Source organism: Ursus americanus, chromosome 26 (genome assembly GCF_024610735.1).
Source record: "Ursus americanus isolate L20-20 chromosome 26, mUrsAme1.1.p, whole genome shotgun sequence".
Lineage (NCBI taxonomy): Eukaryota > Metazoa > Chordata > Mammalia > Carnivora > Ursidae > Ursus > Ursus americanus.
Window position 1 is genome coordinate 10463717 of NC_142152.1, and position 14386 is coordinate 10478102.

Here is a 14386-nt window from a genome sequence, read left to right on the forward strand (position 1 = left end):
TGATTTTTTTTCTCTCACTTTCTCTCTCTTTGAGGTCTACTTTCAAAGGTATTTTCTCACCTGCATCTTCCAACTCTATTAATTATATTTTTCTTTTGAGAGGGAGGGAGGGGAAGAGAGAAGGGCAGAAGGGGCAGAGGGAGAGGGAGAGAAAGAATGCTCAGCACACTCAGCATGGAGCTCAATTAGGGCTTGATCTCACAACCCTGAGATCATGGCCCTAACCGAAATCAAGAGTCTGACACCCAACCTACCGATCCACCCAGGTGCCCTCTATTAATTAGTTTTAAATTTTAAATATTTTTGCAAGTTTTACTGTTTTGATAACTGTTTCATTTCCTGTTGTTTTATAAATGCAATGTCTCCAAGTCTTTTTATACAGCTTTTCCACTTAGTCAGCATTATCTCATATCCTAAGCATCTTAAAAACCTGATTTTTCATTTTTACACACTGCTCCATCAAAAGATCAAAATGTACCTAAGATTTTAAGCAGCACGAGGCATTATCAACTCTGTGTTTTCTGCGTTCAGCCTAGAAATAGTGGGGAGAATGAATTGGAGCAGATTAGAGACACGGTCTGTAATCTAGGAGAGAAATGATGAAACTCTTATCTAACGTGGTAGTGGGGGGAGTAAAGACAAAAGAACAGCAGACAGATTCTAGGGGGTGGAGTGGCTTGGTGGGGACTAAATAGGACTTGGTGATTGACTAAATAGGAGAAAAGAAAAAAAATCCAGAATTAATCTCAGGTTTATGGTTTGAACAACATCAAGAATAGTTGAATTTTTTCAAATAAGAATTATGTATTTTGAGGGGCGCCTGGGTGGCTCAGTTGGTTAAGCTCCTAACTCTGGATTTTGGCTCAGGTCATGATCGCAGGGTCATGAAATCAAGCCCCGCCTGGGGCTCCCCGCTCAGCATTAAGTCTGCCAGAGATTCTCTCCTTTCCCTCTGCCCCTCCTGCTCATGCTCTCTAAAACAAATAAATAAATCTTTTAAAAAAAGAATTATTTATTCTGAATATGTTTAACAGTGACTTTTGTTCCCTCTCAAGTGAGGGAAGCTAGAACACACCTACATATAAGTTGCATTGTGGGTAGAATACTATTTTCCCTAGTGCTATGGTCTCAGAGATAAGTCATTAATATTTAAGGAGAAATGTGAAAGGTTCTAAAGTCATGTTTGTATTCTTCATGACGATATTTTTAGTTCAAAAGATAAAAATGTTTTAAAACATCTTTATATTCTTATCTATAAAAAGATGTTTTTATTTGTAATTAAACAGAAAACATACCAAACCTTTAGAGTGACCAACTTTTTAGAAGATTGTATTTATTTATTTGAGAGAGAGAGCGCACATGCACGAGTGAGCTGGGGAGGAGCAGAAGGAGAGGGACAAGCGGACTGTGCTCTATCAGAGAGCATTGTGGGGCTCAATCTCACAACACTGACATCACAACATAAGACAAAATCAAGAGTCAGATGCTTAACCAACTGAGCCACCAGGCACCCCAAGTGACCAACTTTTTAATTAAGATTCTTTGGAAAAATATTTAACAGTAAGGATGAAAAAATTAGCAGTAAACAAAAATTCAAGTTTAAAATTATGGTATCCTTTCCCCGGCAGCACTTCCTGCATGGCCCCCACTCTCCACAGGCACTTAAGTTTAAAATTATGGATGAAACACTAAGAAAGAAAATTTTATCACAAAATAGTAGAGTATTTTGAAATAAGAAGTCATTCTGCTATTATAAATACTTTCATTTTTGTATATTCCCTTTGAGTCTCAAAATGAATTTTGCAAGGTAATTTCCTTTTCATCCATGAAATACCTGCTTACTATTTAACTGTTTAAAAACATAGATGCAAATAGGGGTGACCGGGTGGCTTAGTCGGTTAAGCACCTGACTTGATCTCAGCTCAGGGCCTGATCTCAGGGTCGTGAGTTCAAGCCCTGCATTGGGCTCCATGCTAAGAGTGGAGCCTACTTAAAAAAAACACAAAAAACAAACAAAAAAAAACCCCAAAACAAAAAAACTATCATCCAGATAGACAGATGCAAATATATACTAAATATATTTTTCTTAAATAGATGCAAATCATTTTATTTCTAAAAAACTTCAGTTCTATTTAGAATCATTAGAATATTTACATTTAAATACTCCAACATAATCTATGTGTATTAAGCAAGTGGGAGCTCCTAAAGAAAACAGTCTGATTTGGTTTTATAAATAATGAAGATGATTTAAAATCTAAAAAAACTGAACTTAAAAAACATAGCTCAAACGACCTGATTTTTTAAAGTCATACCAGCCATCTACTTCTGAAAAGTCCTTATCAAAGCTATTTCTTTAAACCCAACATTTACTAACTCAACAGATGGGTTTTAAAAATGAGGAATGTAATTTTACTTTCAACTCACTGATTATATACTCAACTGGCAGCTTTAAAAAAAAATAATTTTAGAATACATGAAGACCTGAATTAAACCATTTTCAACATTTTTTCAGGATTGTTTGCTAACCGGCTTGTTTTTACATATTGGCTTTAAACCTATCTATCACAGGTAGTACACAAAAATAACTACTCGAAACTAGAAAACCTCTCAAGTAACTCCCAGCATGACATCACTGCTTTTTCCTTCTCTTGTACGAATCATTACTGTGAACTCGAACTCGCTGGGACACAGAGGATGCTATTTTCATGCTGTCTTTCTTTGTAAATGTCTTCTCTATTGCTCCAGGTTTCCAAAGTAACAACTGCGCATCTTCTCCTCCGGTTAGCAAAGAATCATCCTGCACATTCCAAGAGAAAGAACGGACTGTAGCAGCATGCCCTCCGTGAAGGCTGGTCACGTGGATCAAGCCTGATGCAGTGCAGCTCATCAAGTGAATCATCCCCGTGTTTGTTCCTCCAACAACAAACAACCTGTCCATTTTCTCATGATACAGGCCCCCGATTACATAGTCCAAAATACCTTCTTTCAGAGTAACCACTTCTCTGACATCCTGGATGTTCAAACATGTAATTGGTTCATCAGTGTCCAGATGATGAAGATCCCACCAACAAAATCCTTCATCGTGTGTCATGCAGTAAATCTGTTTATAATCCTTCCCAGACCAACCAATACAGCTTACTGATGAGACGGAGTTACAGGTTGTGATCAGTGCGTCTTCTTCATTATCAACACTAATATCAAACACATTTACCAGGCCGTCAGTTGAACCCGAGACTACCATGTTGGGATTGTTGGGATGGAAGCACACTTGAGTGACATCATCACTATGAGTCTCGGAATACGCTCCCAGTGGGTCTTTAGCAGTAGACAAATCCTGAGAATTAATTCTTGCATCCCAAAATACCAACAATGCATCATCATCAACTTTTTCTGTACCAGCACAAATGACATGATCATTACAGCTGATATCAAAGCTAATAAAAATATTGGAAGGGTAACCCTTGAACAGCTGGACAGGTTTTTCACTGGCTAATCGAGCATCCCAACACTTTACAGTGCCATCAGTACATGATGAATACACACTGTCACAAGAATTTGCGAATTTGACTCCGTTAAGAAGCCCAGGATAACCACTAAATTCCCGTAGTACGTACAACCTTTCTTTATCATATATTCTGATTGATCCATTAGAACATAAAACAGCAACCAAGTTTTCTTTTTCTGCTTGTACAGTTTTTGAAGTGTCTATGCCAAGCAAATAAGTAGGCTCCTTAGTGTCCGAGGAACGTTTAACAATGTTCAGATTAGCAAATTGCTCCTCAATCTTCTCCATGTCAGCAGTAGCATCCAAGCGTAGTAAAAATCTGTAATAAAAATACAAGAATTAAAATTCAATGCAAACTTCTCCAAAATCATAATTAAATCAAGAACATTTTCCTCTGAGGACTGGCACAAAACAATAGAAATAAAATCTATTCTAATATTTTCATCTTTCCCTGCCACGATGTAACTAGCACTTAGCTGCTTCCTTCTAACTCAATCACTCTTGAATACCAAATCTACCGTATATTCCTCACACCAGTAACAGAGTTTTAAAACATGTACATACACTGCACAGTAGATCCTTTTAGCTTAAGCCCAATTATTGCTCCTACTCATAATTCTCAGCATGAGCCAGGATCTCCGCTTTGGAATCAGCTTCTCCTGGCCCCAGCTGCCTGATGCAACTTTTAGAATTTAAACGTAGATGTGAATGCAGAAAAATGGTCCCCCAAAGATGTCTGTGCTTTAATCCTTGGAACCTGTGAATGTTAGGTTACACGGCAAAGAAGAATTGAGGTAGCTTATCGGTTGATCTTTTAAATTTTTTTTATTATTGTAGTTGACACATTAATTTCAGGTGTACAACACAGCGATTCCACAATCAATGTTATGCTATGCTCACCACAAGTGTAGCTACCATCTGTCACCATACAACACTATCACACGCCACTGACTATATTCCCTATGCTGTATTCTTTACGTCATTTATTCATCCCATAACTGGAAGCCTGTATTTCCCATTCCCCTCCAACCATTTTGCCCATCCCCCCCACCCCCCCCTTCTGGCAGCTATCAATTTGTTCTGTGTATTTATGTGTCTGTATCTGCTTTTTGTTTTGTTATCTAAATGCCACATAAAAGGGAAATCAAACAGTGTTTGTCTTTCTCTGGGTGACCTATCTCACTCAGCATTATACCCTCTAGGTCCATCCATATTGTCATGAATGGCACGAGCTCATTCCTTTTTTGTGGCTGAGTAATATTCCTGTGTGTGTGTGTGTGTGTGTGTGTGTGTGTGTGTGTGTGTGTGAGACTTCTCTACCCATTTATTTATCAGTGGACACTTGGGTTGCTTCTATATCTTGGCTATTGTAAATAATGCTGTAACAAATATAGGGGTGCATATCTTTTTGAATGAAGTGTTTTCATTTTCTTTGGGTAAATACCCAGTAATAGACTTATTGGATCATATGGTATGACTGTTTTTAATTTTTAATTTTTTTATTTTTATTTTTTTTAAAGATTTTATTTATTCATTCGACAGAGATAGAGACAGCCAGCGAGAGAGGGAACACAAGCAGGGGGAGTGGGAGAGGAAGAAGCAGGCTCATAGCAGAGGAGCCTGATGTGGGGCTCGATCCCATAACGCCGGGATCACGCCCTGAGCCGAAGGCAGACGCTTAACCGCTGTGCCACCCAGGCGCCCCTGTTTTTAATTTTTTAAGGAACCTCCATACTATTTTCCACAGTGGCTCTACCAATTTACATTCTCACCAACAGTGCATGAAGGTTCCTTTTTCTCCATATCCTCACCAACGCTTGTTATTTCTTGTCTTTTTGACTCTAGCTATTCTCCCAGATGTAAGGTGATGTCTCACTGTGGTTCTGATTTGCACTCCCCTGATGAGTGATGTGGAGCACCTTTTCCTGTATCTGCTGGCCACTTCTATGTCTTCTTGGCAAAAATGCCTATTCAAGTCCTCTGCCCATTTTAATTGGACTATTTGGGTTTTGTGTTGAGTTGTGCTTATCAGTTGATCTTAAAATAGGGAGATTATTCTGGATTATCTGGGTGGGTCCAATGTAATCACCACTGCTCTTAAAAGTAGAAGGAAGAGGCGGAATACAATGAGAGTCCGAGCGAGATATTACTGTGGAAGAAAGGCACAGAAAAATATATTGTTGGTTTGGGGGGAAGAGGTCAATAAGTGGGTGGCCTGCAGAAACTGGAAAAGGCAAAGAATTGTCCCCATTAAGAGATCCCAGATGGAAATGCGGCCCTGCTAACACCTCGATTTTCACCTAGTGAGACCTATTTTAGACTTCTGACCCCTCAGAATTGCAATAAATTTGTGTTATTTCAAGCCACCAAGTTTGTAGTAATCTGTTACAGCAACAATGGGAAACTAATACATAGGGGTTCCCAGCACGAAATTCTGGAGAAGTGCTTCTCAGGCAGCAGTAACTTGTAAATGATGGATGGAACGTGACTTAGGCATTCCAGCTTCAAGGACTGTGCTCTTCACCACAATAATAGATTGCCTCTGGTTTTTTTTTCCCTTTTAAAATATTTTATTTTCGGGGCACCTGGGTGACTCAAGTCAGGTAAGCCTCTGCCTTCAGCTCATGTCATGATCCCAGAGTCCTGGGATCGAGCCCCACCTTGGGCTCTCTGCTCTGCAGGGAGCCTGCTTCTCCCTCTCCCTCTGCCTGCCGCTCCCCCTGCTTGTGCTCTCTCTCTCTCTGTCAAGTAAATAAAATCTATTTAAAAATAAATAAATAAAACATTTTATTTTTAAGTCATCTCTACACCCATGTGGAGCTCGAATTTAGAAGATTGCTCCTTAATGGCAGGTTGTATGCAGAACAAGTTCAAGGCCAGAAAAATATGCATGTCACAATGACTTTACCACAAATTTTCCTATCTCGCTTTTACTGATGAATAGTCTAGCCTACCTCACAAATTCGCATTTTCATTCTTAGGATGAAATGCTTTTTTTGTTGTTGCTTTAATGACAGCTTTTTAAGCGTCTATCTTTTCATCTTTAAAAGAAGAAATGAGTACCAACTCAAGAGCTGTTAGAAGAATCAACTGAAATAATGTGTTCAGCACAAGGCCTGGCATATAAAATACATATTCAACAGATGTTATATAAAAATTATCAGTATTCCTACTGACAATACCACTGACACCAAATGGGGGGGGGCATTGGATCTATCAAAGTGGCTTCAAACAGCACAATTAAATCAAGGGGCAAAAATACTAAAAAGCTGGATTTGAGTTCAAAACAGAGTAAGTATTCTCTTCAACTTATAATTCTGAATATTTAAAAACCTATAAGTTGAAAGAATAATACAATACACACACATACACACACATAAACTTTCACCTCCTAGGTTCACCAACTATTATTTTATTTGCTTTCTCTCTATCTCTATAAACATATTTATACACATATTATTATTATTTTTTAAAGGTTTTATTTATTTACTTGACACAGAGAGAGAGACAGCCAGCGAGAGAGGGAACACAAGCAGGGGGAGTGGGAGAGGACGTAGCAGGGTCCCAGCAGAGGAGCCTGATGTGGGGCTTGATCCCATAACGCCGGGATCACGCCCTGAGCCAAAGGCAGACGCCCAACGACTGAGCCACCCAGGTGCCCCACACATATTATTTTTTGATTGAAAGAATTGCAGAAAAAATATCACTTCATTCCTAAATACTTTGGCATAGAATACTTCCTGATCTTTTGTTTTCATGACACTGAATCTTTTGAAAAGTCCAGTCTAGTTGTCTCATAAATTGCTCCACATTCTGGATTTTTCTAATTGTTTCCCCATGATTAGATTCCAATTTAACATTTCTGGCAGGGAAACGGCGCAGGTGATGCTGGGTACTTACAGCATTGCATCAAGGAAACACATAATACCACATCTGATCACTTGGTTAAGGCAGTAACTGACAGATCTCTCCATTTTAAAGGTGCCTTCCTTCCTTTATAGTTAGTAAGTAATCATGGAGTGATACATTGAAACTCTATGAATAACTTATCCTCTAACAAATTTTCATCCAAAAATTTTAGCATCCATGGAGTATCTCTGCCTGAATCAATAATTACATTGGGAATTGCTAAACAGTCATTTCTAATTCTATCATTCCTCCTACCTTATCTGGCACTCTTCTATAAAGAAGAGCTTCTTCCTTTCTCTCTGAGTTTCACTAAGAAATTACGATTTTTAAAGACATATATTATAACCCATCACCTCACGGTTCTTATTGGTGCTCACACTGTCCCCAACTTGGCCAGAGAAACCCTTAAGCCAGCTTCTCTGCCCTTTTAATATGACCCCATTAGTCTGTAAGTCCTACATGAAGAAAACTCTGCATAAGATAAGTCTGAAGGTGGTGAGCTTCCTTCAACATAAGTATTCAGGGAGTAAATGACCATTTACCAGTTATGCTGTGGCAGCATAACTCAACAGCACAGGCTAAAATGTCCTTCATTCCTTGAACATGTCATGCTTGCTTCTGCCTCAGGTCTGTAGCAATAGCTGTTTCTCTGCCTGGAATACTTTCTCTTCATTCTTTTCTGTGAGTAAAAATTGCTTTTACCAATGAATATTCTAGCCTACCTCAGAAATTCACATTTTCATTCTTAGGATGAAATGTTTTTTGTTTTTTGTTTTTAAAAGATTTTGTTTATTTATTTGACAGAGATAGAGACAGCCAGAGAGAGAGGGAACACAAGCAGGGGGAGTGGGAGAGGAAGAAACAGGCTCCCAGCAGAGGAGCCTGATGTGGGGCTTGATCCCATAACGCTGGGATCACGCCCTGAGCCAAAGGCAGACGCTTAACCGCTGTGCCACCCAGGCGCCCCAGGATGAAATGTTTTTATTGTTGTTGCTTTAATGATAGCTTTTTAAGCATCTGTCTATTCATCTTTAAAAGAAAAAATGAGTACCAACTCAAGAATTGTTAAAAGGATCACCTGAGGGGGCACCTGGGTAGCTCAGCTGGTTAAGCGTCTGCCTTCGGCTCAGGTCATGATCTCAGGGTCCTGGGATTGAGCCCCACATCGGGCTCTCTGCTCAGCGGGGAGTCTCCTTCTCCCTCTCCCCCTGCCTGCTGTTCCCCCTGCTTGTGCTCTCTCTGTGTCAAATAAATAAATAAATAAAATCTTAAAACAAATAAAAAAAAAAAGAAGGATCATCTGAAATAATGTGTTCAGCACAACGCCTGGCAAATAAAATACATATTCAACAGATGTTATGTAAAAATCATCAGTATTACCACTACCAATACCACTAACAGCACATTGCGGGAGGGTGTGGGTTTGGGTCTAGGTACTGTTATTCAGACCTCAGTGTCACCTCCCTAGAAAGATCCGCCCTCATCAACGAATCTAAAATAGTCCCTGTCACTTCCTATCATATTGCTTGTTTTATTAACTTGAAAATTAAAAATGCCTAATAATAAAATATTTCAAATTTATGAAGTTTAGAAAAAAGTATAACAGACACCCAAATATAGACCCGCAGATACTCAGATTTAACAGATGTTAATATTTTACCACAGTTGTTTGTTTTTTATTTCAAGACACATTACAGACACGACTCGTATGAATTTATAAAATGGCATTGCATTTGTAAGTATCTTCTTTGCATTTGTGCTTTTCACCCAGTATTTGTGAAAAACCCTATTTTACTGTTGAACTTCTTATTCTTTCTTGCTGATCTATTATTAATAGTTGTTGAATAAATGAATGAATAATTGATTCAACTTTCTTGCATTAAGAGCTGAAGAGTTCTAGGAGAAACAGAATAAACCTAAAAGGATATCGCATGTGTTATGTGTTTGCAGGGGGAGCTCTGCTCATGGAAATTAATGGCATTCTTTAACAGTACTTTATTTTTCTAAAGATTTTATTTATTTATTTATTTATTTATTTATTTATTTATTTATTTGAGAGAAAGTGAGTGAGAGAGGGAGAGAGCCCAAGCTGGGTGGGGGAGAGGCAGAGGGAGAAGCAGACTCCCTGCCGAGTAGGGAGCCCAACGCAGGGCTCGATCCTGGGACCCCAGGACCACGACCCAAGCCAAAGGCAGACGCCTACCCAACTGAGCCATCCAGGTGCCCCAACAGTACTTTAAATAAGGCACAAAAAGGAACTATAGAGAAGGATTTTATATTGTAAAGAAAAATATTATTTAACTTAATTTTCTACCACAAGCTATTCAAAATGTCCTCAAATGTGTGTTTACTTAAGAGTGTACTTCCTATACACGCTAAGGTAGAAACCCTCTTAAAATTCCAGATAAAAACAACTGTCCATTCTTGAAATAGTCAAAGATTTGATATGAGGTTATAAAAGAAACAATTTTTCCTACTGCTTCATTTTGATTTTTGCATATGAAAGATCAGGTTGATGAGAATTTTAAACAATCAAGTTTAATGTGGCTTTTAAGCGAACAGTAATTTGTAGGACTATGGCCATGCACTCAAGCAGGATGGTAGTCCTGCACTCCTTCCCTCCACTGCATTGCCTGGAGAGGCTGTTTCACATTGGAACACATTGAATGGCTATAATTCAAAGGATTCTTGGGGTTGATGGGTCAGGCTTGGTGGGCCCCTAAATAGACTGAATGCTAAAGTAAACGCAACACTTCAAGACTGTAGAGATGGGGGCGCCTGGGTGGCTCAGTCAGCTGAGCATCTGCCTTCAGCTCAGGTCATGATCCCAAGACCCTGGGATCGAGTCCTGCATCAGGCTCCTTGCTCAGCAGGAAGTCTGCTTCTCCCTCTACTTGCTGCTACCCCTGCTTATGCTTGCTTGTGCTCTCTCTCTCTGGCAAATAAATAAATAAATAAAATATTTTTTAAAAAAGACTGTAGAGATGGTAACAATCACAGTGGCTGTCCACTTGATACATTGTTCAAAAGCAATATAGTTCTTCAAGAAAGAACTGATGGATGGGTGGGTGGTGGGTGGATGGGAGGGTGGTAGGTGGATGGGAGGGTGGTGGATGGTTGGAAGGAAGGAAAGAGAGAGAGAGAAAACAAAAAGGAAGAAAGATATTAGAGGTAAGGTAGCTTTATCTCACAAAAGCCTCAAGCTATAGAGCTTAATACAGTACACAGATACAGTGAAATAATTTAATCTCTTAGGAGAAACATGAAAACCTTTAGCTTATGTTTTAACACATTAATATGCAAGTGAGTCATATTTGAAATATAACCTTCTGAGGCTACATAGTTAATTCTTAATTTTACATACTAATGAATCATTCCAAGATGAGAAATACTTTTTCTTCTATGCATAGCCTTTATCTGAGTTTTCTTTGCAATCACGATCTAGTTGCAGTCCTGAAGAGAAGCCATAGGCTCTTTTCATCCCACATTACACTCTTACAGGGTAACTTCATTCACGTTTATGTTTTCGAGTGCCGCCTATATGCCAATGATCTCATCCATTTACAGATCTGTATTTCCAACGGTCTACTGGCCATTTCTCTTTGAATGTGTCCCACTACACCCCAAAATAAAAGTGATTACTTATGCTTCCCTCCTCCCTCACGAGGTCTTCCCTTTAAAAACAAAAACAAGGTATATTTCACAATTTTCTCCATTTTGATTATGGTCTTAGCACCATAACAGCCCTCTGATCTACCTGGCTAAGCCAGAACTGCTGGGATATCTAATTCTCCATCATCCAATCAGTTTCCAAATCCTACTTTGGGACTGCAGGATGCTTAGGGAAGTGTTAAGTTAAATCTATTTCTGTAGATCAAAACAATATTGACAACTTCATATGATTCAACCTAACAAAAATGTATGAAGAGAAAAAATAAGATTAACCATAATTTCTATCTTTTCTCTATTTGTTCCTGTTAGATGCATAAAAAGGAAGCTTAGTTAGCATTCTAGATCGCAACAGGCTACTGAGAACTGAGGACTGTGGAGCGAGCCTTCTTATGTCAACACACAAACATACAGACACACAAATGAAAGAGGGCGCAAAAAGAGGGGGACAGAAAAGAGTGCTAAAGTAAAGACCATGGAAGAGAAAAGAAATGAAAATAAGCAAAAGGAACAGCAGAGAAAAAGAGAAGGGAATGTACAAAAGAGGAGGGGGAGTTACGGCCACTACGTCTGGAGTCCTACACGGTGAGATACTGCAGCTCGTTTGCTGACACGGAGATGAGATGAGAAATCCAGATAATGGAAGTTTAGTAAAGTCTAAAGCTACTATAATTTGTGTGGTTAAAAAGAATTTTTCTTCATTTAAAACAGATTGCTTGTTAGAGTTCGCTAGCCATCATAACCAACTGCAATATGGGCCTAGGTGTTCTGAGAACAGCGGTAGAACAATGACTAATATCTCATCTTGATCCACTTAGTACAGATCGGGAAACAGCAGAACTCCGGAACCGCTGTGATGGTTCTTCCTGGGATACGGGATTCTCATCTCTGAATATAATGAGGAGGGTGGAAGATATTTAGAAAGACAACCTAAAGCAAACATCTTAGGATAAGCTTCAAGGGGGTGAGAATATTAAATTCCTGATGAACGGCCATCTTGGAATACATCAGAGGGGAAGTGCTGACTTATCTCTTATCTGAATAATTGTCCTTAGATAATTAGGAGTTGTTTACTTAATAATAAAATCCCTAAACGTAACTGTGAATTCCTCGTTGCTTTAGCCTTCATAAGATTTATGTTTTTATAGGTTGAAATGCTATTTCATTTTATTTCCTATTAAAATAAACCCAATAAAATGTTCTGTATATAAAGTACATCCCAAACATATCTAGCTGCAACCAGATACTGCTCCGATTATGAGTTGGTTAAGTTTAAATATGAAATCTGAAGGACAGACCAGCTTAAATATCTCCATAATGGAAGAGGAAGTAGCTTTTTCCCCCATTTAAACAGGAAACAAAAAAAGAAAATAACATACATTTTATACCCATTTAGAAACTATTGATTACAAAAACCACTATACTAAAAGTCTGCGTATTATTTTGCAAGAAATCAGAAATGGTAGTATCCTTAGAAAAAGATGTATTTCTATCTTTCAGGTATGAATGCTCATCATACCTGAAAGATCTGACAGCATAAACATCATATGCTATTACATTTTTACTACTGAAAAGTAACAATTGTTCGTGAAGTGTATGTTGCGTATAGGCCTAGTTTTCTTTTGACACAATTTATCAGACTTGAGTCAGAAAAACCTAACTCCTGGGGCGCCTGGGTGGCGCAGTGGTTAAGCATCTGCCTTCGGCTCAGGGCGTGATCCCGGCATTCTGGGATCGAGCCCCACATCAGGCTCTTCTGCTGGGAGCCTGCTTCTCCCTCTCCCACTCCCCCTGCTTGTGTTCCCTCTCTCGCTGGCTGTCTCTCTCTCTGTCAAATAAATAAATAAAATCTTAAAAAAAAAAAAAAGAAAAGAAAAACCTAATTTCCCACAGCTGAAACTTAATGTTACCCACTTAATTAGAATTAGGTATGATGACTATGGAATGCAGAGGTCCAACAAACAACCCAAATATAGGGAAAAGTTTAATGAGAAAAGGCATTCAGGAATGGGTGTTAATAACTTTACAATCTACACTTATAATTTAACTACAACAATGCTATACTCACATTTATCAAATTGGGCTAGGATACCTGAGCCTCGCAGAGAAGAAAATAATCATAACTGGAGTTCAACAGATGCTAGCCTATGGTCTAGCAACTTAAATCTAGTGGTGTTTTTTTTTTTTTATCATAATCATTTAACCCTATAAGATAGGTGTTATTATCCCCATTTTATGGCAAAAATTGAAGCTCTGAGGGTCTGAGTAACTTGTCAATGCTCTCGGTTATAAGGGGAGGAAAAGGGGGGACTGTGGTTTGAAACCCAAGTTGTTCCCTCAAAATCCTGTGAACCTGTGTTCGCTCTTAACACTACGCTATTGCTCTTCTAGGTAAGTACTGAAGCATTAATGTCAACTGTAATTAAGGAATATGCCTATTAGCCTTTGAGAGGGGGAATTACATGTTAACCCTACATATAAGCAGAGGAGAAAGCAAGAGTGTAGGATTATTGAAAAAAAAACACACACTGGCCTAGAAAAAGATTACCGTAAGCAAACGTCACTTATTCTTTATTTTTTTTTCTGTCCCTCTTTTCTCTTTTTGAACTTTTTATTATGGAATTTATATGGAGTAGAGAATAGTAAAAGAAACCGCCATCACCCATCAGCCAGCATAAACAATTATATTCCTCAAAAGTTATTATTAGGGTGAGGGGAATCGGTTATACATCATATATCATTTGAAGAGCAATTAAGGAGCTCTCGTGGACAGTACGATGGAACCCCTCCAACTCATCCCCGTCTCCCTCCTTTATGCGGCATCAACATGGTTTCAAGACTTGACCCGAGCTCCAGGAGCAGATCCTGATTAGCCTAAACCAATCACAGTAATTCCATTCTTTTAAATCAGTAATTGGTTCAGAAACCTTATATTCTTGCCAATCCATGCATGTATTCTCCTCCTAACTACAATTTGTTTAGATGTGGAACACTAATTCTAAAGTGGGCCCAATCCAACTGATGGAAAGAACTTTTGTTCTTCATTATGTTAGTGAGATTCCACATTTTCTATTTAAGTCCGTTTGCAGCAGAGTTTTTGTTAATGCAGCCAGAACCATTCTAACTAATTAAAGATAATCAAAGAAAGTTTTGGGTGTATCACCAAAACTCACTTTATGTCAGAGTCTCCTACAAGGAAAGAGTTAGGGAACATACTAAAAAGTCAAATTTCATTCATACTGAACCGAGGGATTTGATCTTTCATTCCCTTTAGAACATCTGTCCTTTCCCCTTCCCCAACTT

General features: G+C 38.7%; 1 protein-coding gene across 3 annotated transcripts in view; it reads right to left on the reverse strand.

Annotated features, from left to right (window-relative positions):
• Positions 1-1299: 1299 nt before the first annotated feature.
• WDR89 (WD repeat domain 89) overlaps positions 1300-14386 on the reverse strand; it is a 40309-nt gene continuing 27222 nt past the window's right edge. For all 3 annotated transcript variants that reach the window (XM_045810480.2, XM_045810482.2, XM_045810481.2), the window contains one exon: positions 1300-3824. In XM_045810480.2, coding sequence (XP_045666436.1) covers positions 2630-3824 — 1195 coding nt within the window. In that variant the 3' untranslated portion in view covers positions 1300-2629. The remainder of the gene's footprint in view (positions 3825-14386) is intronic.